The following is a 7893-nucleotide window of genomic DNA, read 5'->3' as shown; positions in this document are numbered from 1 at the left end:
CCACTCCGCATGCGTCATCAACAAAGCTCCCATTGGTCACCAGAGATGGGAGGAGCGAAGCGAGTGTGGTTTTTCCCCCCCACCACCTCCTCCTCGACGCCATGTTGATTCCAGGGCGCCATCTTTGAAGGGGGCGGGGAGGAGGTCATGGGGGCGGGCGCGGCAGGTGGGGTGTCGCTGCGCTCCATGGCCGCGCCGCAATGGGGGTGAAGCTGGAAGTGTTCCGGGTCCGTGTGAAGTTCGTTGCGGGGCCCTTGAGGGCTGGGAGGGGGTTTCGTCTTTGGAGACGTAAAGCGGAGGAGAGGGAAGCCTGTTCCTCCCCACGTCGTCCCCCTCCAGCCCCTGGGCCTAGCAGGCTTGATCCCACCAACCGCCGAGGCACTTAGCGGCGCTCCACAGTGCCCCGGGCGGGGGGACCTCGAGCAGATTCCCCCGGCCTCGTCATGGCAGGATGAATGAATTGAAACCGTTCATAGCCCGTTTTGCTGTTATGGATCTCAAGGCAGCTGCAAGGCTTCCCAGAGGCTGCTGCCCAGCAGCCCCAGAACTCCTTAGATAATTCCCAGTGGGTCGCCGTGTTGGTCTGTCCGCAGTAGTAGAAAAGGGCCAGAGTCCAGGAGCACCTTCAAGACGAACAAAAACATTTTCTGGTAGGGTGTGAGCTTTCGTGAGCCACAGCGTGAGCTGTGGCTCACGAAAGCTCATACCCTGCCAGAAAATGTTTTTGTGAGTCTTGAAGGTGCTACTGGACTCTGGCCATTGTCTAGAACTACTTAGATCCAGCACGGTGGCTGCGCCGTGTGCCTTCCTACCTTGTCCTGAGATATGAGCCATTGATGCACGGGAGGTTTTGCCTTGGGTTTGCCGCTCTCTAGATGCACGTTTCCCCCCATCCAAATTCTCAACCTTCAAAAATAAGCCCCCCATGTAGAGTTTTGAGAACTCAGATGGGGAAAATGTGCATCTAGAGAGCGGCAAATCCAAGGCGAAACCTCCCATGCAGAAATGGCCATGGAGATGTCCTCCAGCATTTCCTGTCCTTACCATGCAGCAGGAGGACAAGCCACTCCAGGGTCTAGGGCCCCTGTCACGCTTCACCTCCAGTACTTTGGATTATAGAGTTATTGAGACTCGGAAAGAATTATAATTGCTAAAAAATGGAAGCAAACAAATAAACCTTCAATTAAAGAGGAGAGAAAAGCTATGGATGTATATGCGGATGGCCAAAATTACAGTTTCTTTACATGGTAAAGATATGCAAGAATTTAAATCTACATGGTCAAAGGCTGCCGCATATTGGGACAAATTGGTAAAAACGGATTTTAAAAATATTATTAACGAATTATAGTATAAAGTGGTTCTTAATTAATACATAATAATAGAATTTTTATATATTGCCACAACACTCCATCGGAAGTCCCTTGGTGAAGGGCACTGTGGTGGGGGAAGGGTTTTGGAGTCAAAGCACTAATAGGGTTTTATATTGAATAATGTAACAGTAGTTAATCAGTGCTTTGTATATGTATTTTTTCTTTTTTTACTTTGTATTAAATGTTTTTTCTTTTTTTTCTTTCATGTTTTCTTTGTATGTTTTTCATTATGAAAAATGCAATAAAAAAAAAGAGAGACTCGGAAGAGCAAACCGCTAGAACGCTTGCTTGAGTGGGCTGTTATTATCTTGCATATCTAATAAATACAGTTTCATAGATTGCATACATGCAGACGTGTTATAAAGCATAAATTAATTGGGTATGTGTTCAGAAATGCCATCCCCACCCCGTTTTTGTAGAGGGGAGTCCAGCATCCCAGTTATTGTTAGGATACGATGTGTGCACACCTGTCTGCAGGAAAGCCCCATTGTGGTCATTGAGACATGGTTCCCCCCAGAATAGCACAACCCCGGATGATGTCAGTGGCTGTTTCTTGCTTCGCTTCTCCCTGGTGATCTAGAACTCATTCTCTCCCTTTCTGACACGGGTGGGAAGGGGAACCTGTAGGGTTGGCAGTGGCTCTTCTTTTCCTCCATTGGTTATTCTCTTCTCTTAACAAAAGTGACGGGGGTTGGGGAGTCTGCCTAATCAGAATCTAATGTGATTCTGTACTGTATCCTTGATTGGGCTTAACCAGTGTATTTATATATTTACATTTGAGTGTGTTTTCCCTTTTTCTCTTCCAGATGGTGCTGTATTTGACTTTTCCTGTTGCCATGTTCTGGATTTCAAATCAAGCAGAGTATTTTGAAGAATATGTAATCAAACGAAAGGTCAGTTTTCTAGTCCTTTTTTGGGAGGAGGGAGACAGTATGGACTAACCCATTAAATTTTTTCTTGTGTGGTTTTATTTTTCTTTATTGTGGTGTTGATTTTAGCTCTGACATTGGATTGGAAATCCCTTGGCAGTTTTTCACTGCACTGTTTCCCGGTTCCCTCAGTTAGGCTAAGGCTCACATTGCCCACAATTCGTCTTTTACCTGGTTACTTTATTCTGCCATTTGATAGAAGTTTGTTATGGCAGAATAAGCAGGATTGTGTACTGAGTTACGTGAATGGGAACCAGAACTCCTGAGTTCTCTCCCAAGGAAAAGACAAAGCTCTCCCTATTCTTTCCATATGTTTATATATGCACAGAGGATTTTGTGTCCTGTGCCGCTATTCCTGGATAAAGCTTCATTGGCAGCTTGTTGAAATTAGGAAAGCTCTCTAGGGGCTAAGAAAAAACATTATCAAGGGTGTTGTGGTTGGCATGCTATTTCTTTACTGCATTGAGGATTATAAGAAAAAAATCTGGTAAGATTGGCTGGTTTGCTAAGGTTTTTGTTTTTTTTTTAGAATTATTGAGCGTGCATGTAGAATGGTTTGCTTGGTTTATGGCTGTTGGATTTATTTTTCTTACCCTGCTGGTATCTTTGGCAGGTGACTCGCTTTCTGCTTATATGATACAATATAATCTAGATGTGGACCAATCTGTTTGGATGAAGAGCATGAGTTTTCAACATTCTGCTAATCCTTACAATTGTGTGATGCTGTTTGTGATCATTTTTCCTGCAGAGAGAGATCTTTCCACCTGAAGATGAGTACCAGGTAATATGCTTCAGTTATAAACATTGTCAGTTCTATCCTGTGTGTGTGTGTAAAGTGCCTTCAAGTCACAGCCGACTTATGGTGACCCCTTTTGGGGTTTTCATGACAAGAGACTAACAGAGGTGGTTTGCCAGTGCCTTCCTCTGCACAGCAACCCTGGTATTCCTTGGTGGTCTCCCATCCAAATACTAACCAGGGCTGACCCTGCTTAGCTTCTGAGATCTGACGAGATCAGGCTAGCCTGGGCCATCCAGGTCAGGGCCAGTTCTATCCTAAGCAGAGTTATATCCTGAGATCATTCAATGGACTTAGAAGGGTCTACCTGGAATGACACTTAGCTCTACCTGGAATGACACTAAGAGTCCTGCTGAGAAGATGTGTGCTAGCAACATATGTGCCTTTCCTGCAAATAATGAAGCTGACACAGCATTAGAGTTTTCTCTTTGGTTTGATATTCAGAGCCAAGTTACTAATGCTGTGCTGCTGTATATAAGTTTCCCTGAAGTTTTTTTGTTTTTTAAAGAGAGAAAAGAAACTTGTCCTAAAAACAAGCACAAGAAGCTGGAGTCTTGAGCAGAATATTGGTGGGTGGAGAAGAGGTTCTTGACGCTTTTCTCTTGCGCCATTAACGAGCAGAAAAATCAGCCCTTCTTGGTTTTCTCCTTGAAAGAGGAAAAAACACAATCCTGCAGAGTGAAAAGCATCATGTAGGAAGAATTTTGAGCATAAAAATGATCCAGGGAAAAACACTTTTGGTCTACTTACCTGTCTTCACCATTCTGGCTTCCAATGGCTGCTTCTTTTGTTTTTAAAGCCCAGCAGGAACAGCAGGCGGGGAGGTGTATACTTTTTCTTGATCTTTCCCTCTTATGTGTGGGTGTGGTATGTCTTTACAGTCTCATGATACAATGAGCCAAAATGTATCCTCTCCCAGCACAGACAGTGTGGTATAGTGGTTTTGAAAAGTGGTTTGGAGTAGTGGACTCTAATCTGGAGAATCGGGTTTGATTCCCCACTTCTCCACATGAGCGGCAGACGCTAATCTGGTGAAATTGGTTGGTTTCCTACACATGAAGCCAACTGGGTGACCTTGGGCTAGTCACAGCTCTCTTAGAGCTCTCTCAGCCCCACCTATCTCACAGGGTGCCTGTTGTGGGGAGGGGAAGAGAAGGTTATTGTAAGCCGGTTTGATTCTTCCTTAAGTGGGAGAGAAAGTCAGCATATAAAAACCAACTCTTCTTCACATGCATGCACATAAAATAATACATGGCTAGCACTGAGAGATAAAATAAAACATGGCTAGTGTTGAGATAGGTGGGAGTCAAGGGAGCAGTCCTTACATGTTTTGGTAACTCCTTTCTTTCCTGGCTGCTGCTTTCTACAGAGGTTCTAAAAAATGCCATGCACCCATGCTAATGCTCATTCTTATACCTTCTGTTATTGGGTGTTATTTCTGTCCTCTGGGTTGAGGTCAAAAGAATAAGGGCTCTGGGCCCATCTGTCCTGTGTATTTTAGTGTCTATTGGAGGTTGAGCACTATGCTTAGCAACTAGAGGGTCTGACGTGGCAGTCCAAAGCAGAGTTATGCCCTCTAAACATTTTGGAGTCAATGTATGTTTGTTTAGAATTCCACTGTGAGCGACCTGGCACTAGATTAGAGATGCATTTGTGACATAAAGAGCTGGCTGATGATAGAACGGTTGCTTTTGTCTTTTCCAGAGAAAGGAGCTGGAAGCCTTCAAAGAGCGAATGAGGAAGAAGCGGGAGGAGCAGCTGCTGCTACAGGAGGCTAAGGAGTAATAGTGTGGCATCCTTTTCTCCCCATCATGTTCTTATGGGGGAGAAGATACCCTCCCAAAAGTTGCCACATCAGCATCCTTCTGTTTCAGCCTTATTGTTGTCAAATGTTCCTCCAAAAGACTGTGGACAATGAGGTGAAAGTAACTGCAAAGCAGTTCCTCTGTGCCTGCTAGGGAACTGCAGCCTTTCTCGGGCAAGGCAAGGCTAAGACAAGAATGACTGTAGGCTGCTTCTTGTTGAGGCTGCTCTTCTGCCTCTCACAACTGTTTAAAGCCCTTGATTCAGCTGAAGAAACCTGGCTCACATGAATCACTTCCAATAAAGCCAGTGTGGTATACAGCCAATGTGGTATACTGGGTAGTGTGTCAGACTTACACAGGGAGATGTGTATTCAAATCCCATCTCAGCGATTAAACTCACTGGGTGACCTTGGGCCAGTCACTGTCTCTCAGTCTAACTTTTCAGGATTGTGAGGATAAAATTGGGGAGCTGGAGAACTATGTCTTACCACCCTGAATTCCTTGGAGGGAGGGAAGGATAAAATTTTGATAGACAAAGACACCATATGGGAAGACTGAGTCTCTATAAAGCTTTCAGTAGAAGCATCTGATGTCTCTAGACTCTCCTATATTGGGTTGCATTGCAGGCTATTGTGCAAAGTACCAAAAACCGCATCTATAAGTCCTATTGAAATTCTTTCTTCTCTCACTTAGAGCTAGAGGCTAGGACTATAGCTCTGGATACAGCTGCATTTTAAATATAGGAGAGAGGCACACTTTTGTTTCATTTAGTTGTCCATAAATGTACAGTGTTGAGAGTGGTGGCAGCCAGTTTTCTACTGTGTAATCCTAGAGCCTTAAAGATGCAAAGATCTGTACATACCCCTTTTTGGAGAGGCATACAAACTTCCATGCTGAATTGCTCCCAGGAGCAACCTGTTCTTTTTGCCTCCAATGCAATCTGGCTGTGCCAGTGCTGGCAATCACAAAGCTCCCTTCTTCCCATCTGAGGGCCCACAGTGCTAATCCACTGGCCCTTATGGAATGTGCAAAGCCACTGCCCCCACCCCCATTGTGTAGCAGTGCTTCAGGGTTTTAAAAGGTGCTAAATGACAGAGCAGGGTACAAGTACTTAAAATAATAAACACCTGTTTTCATGAACAGACATGCAGGGCAGCTGGGGGAAAAAGTGTAAAACACAAAAAGCCAAAGACTTGTCTGAAGCAAGGCGGGAGGCTAAAATCTGTTCTGGTGATGAAGCCATGTATCAAGAGCCGAGGTTACCAGCTGGCCAGGAGAAAAAAATGCTCCCCTTTAATCGAAGCTTAATGTGTGGAAATGGACAGCTGAAGTTTCTCATGGTGTGAGGTAAATAACATCCCATTAAACCTTTGTAAAAGGAACAGGATATTTTTTCAAGGTCAGTAGATAAACCTAAATCAGGAGAGGAGAAAATGTGAGAGAAATCCGAGTTCACGTGACAGGAGAAACAAAAAAACCCACACTTGTCCCTAGAGGAGGGAGAGTCTTATCTGTCTTCACCTATGTGATGCCTAGCTTTTTTGCCCCAAGGTGAGCACAGTGATTCTGAGGTGGAATGGGGAAGAGTTGCCTAAGGAGTGCTCTTGGCTGCTGTTGGGTGATTATGAAACCACCTTCCCCCATGCTTCCCTGGAGCAGTTTTAACACTCTATAACATATTGCAGGGTGTTAAAAAAATATATTGCTGATGAAATGATACATGTCCATGTGGCAACATAAAAATATTTTTAAAGAAGTTGGTGGGCTTTCTGCTTGCAACTTGGAAGGGAAGGACATGATTGAACAGGATTCTCTGGCATGTATGTCTTTTGCAGAAATTGCGAAGCCAAAAAGAAGCCTAATTCGCGATGTGGGTGAAGAACTCCCAGTGATTTCTCCTTTTACATTTATGTTTTACCCTTTATGATTTCTGAAAATTCTGATTTTTTTATTTATTTCCAGAACTGTGACTCTGGCTATCTTTCTGCCTAGTTCCTGTTCTACTTTTACATAGTTCAAACACACTGAAAGCTAGAGTCAACACTTTTCAGTCTGCGCTTCAGAAAGTTTGTATGTGGTTGTCTCAAGACACAATCCGGTTCCATAATTAGCCACCCACTGTACTAAAAAAGGTTCCTTTATTGTAATTGTATGCTGAGACAGAGCTTGCTAAAGCTGAGGGAACATCAGTAAGGGAAAAAACATGGGGTTGTGGGTTGTATGTGTTGGGTATTAGGCCTTTAGGTACAGAGTTGCATGTGTCTCATTGGGAAGCAAAATAAATAAGTTATGTGCCCACTTTAAATGGTGGTTGATCTTTTGGGAAGGTGATGTTATGTGTAGTTTTGATGAAGTCAAGAAGAGGAGATTCCAATAGATGTAAATACCTCTAGTGAGAAGACGAAGAGAAGCTGGTTATCAAAGGTGTTTGCAGATTAGGTCCCTGGGTCTGAAGGCGGTGGAAACACAAGGTTAATGTGAGGCATGCTATATCTTGATGAACTGTAAGATTTGGGAGAGGAGGCCTTGCAGAGCTCTAGGAGGAGGTGCTAGGATCCTGATCACTGTCATCTTTGGGAGCTGGGTTTTTTATTTTTCCTGTAGCAACTTCCAGCTGCATGCTGTGGATGCGGTTGATGAAAGTGAAGTAGTCATCCGTGGGTAAAATGGAGACAACTGGGGGATCTGGCGCAGCAGCTTCTGGTAAGGCCAAGTCCATGCCCTCCTGTTGAAGCAAATACAAATGTCAGCTGTGTTTCTAATTCTTTTTGCCCCATCCTCATCTAGGCTCAATTTTTAGGATCAGAATGATCCAAATAAACCTCACCTTGACATGAATGAGCACTGCTTATGCCTGCCTAGATATCAGAGTCCTAATCCCAGAAATTTTCTGCAATAAGTAGTCTCTAGTTTCCCAGCATTGTCAGCACCACCATTTTGGGTAGCTTTTGGGGGCCACATTTGCCATTTTGAGGGTTCCTGGTACTCAGCAA

At 44.2% G+C, this 7893-nt stretch overlaps 1 protein-coding gene across 1 annotated transcript; it reads left to right on the top strand.

The window, feature by feature from the left end:
- The first annotated feature begins 169 nt into the window (after window positions 1-169).
- LOC130493208 (protein PET100 homolog, mitochondrial) lies at window positions 170-4908 on the top strand. The gene is made up of 4 exons (XM_056866907.1): window positions 170-227; window positions 2177-2263; window positions 3048-3080; window positions 4800-4908. Exons 1-4 carry the CDS (start codon window positions 201-203, stop codon window positions 4878-4880), a joined length of 228 nt encoding a protein of 75 aa, XP_056722885.1. The 5' UTR covers window positions 170-200; the 3' UTR covers window positions 4881-4908.
- Window positions 4909-7893: the final 2985 nt, after the last annotated feature.

The sequence above is a fragment of the Euleptes europaea genome, chromosome 1 (genome assembly GCF_029931775.1).
Source record: "Euleptes europaea isolate rEulEur1 chromosome 1, rEulEur1.hap1, whole genome shotgun sequence".
In the NCBI taxonomy this organism is placed as follows: Eukaryota; Metazoa; Chordata; class Lepidosauria; order Squamata; family Sphaerodactylidae; genus Euleptes; species Euleptes europaea.
This window is presented reverse-complemented; position numbering and strand designations above follow the sequence as displayed.

What these genes read in the sequence shown, in the direction of transcription:
- LOC130493208 (XM_056866907.1), top strand. Translation starts at nt 201, where the DNA reads ATGGGGGTGAAGCTGGAAGTGTTCCGG. An exon ending in TGAAGCTGGAAGTGTTCCGG is followed by an intron (nt 228 to 2,176) that starts GTCCGTGTGAAG and finishes TTTCTCTTCCAG; the next exon opens with ATGGTGCTGTATTTGACTTT. An exon ending in CACCTGAAGATGAGTACCAG is followed by an intron (nt 3,081 to 4,799) that starts GTAATATGCTTC and finishes TGTCTTTTCCAG; the next exon opens with AGAAAGGAGCTGGAAGCCTT.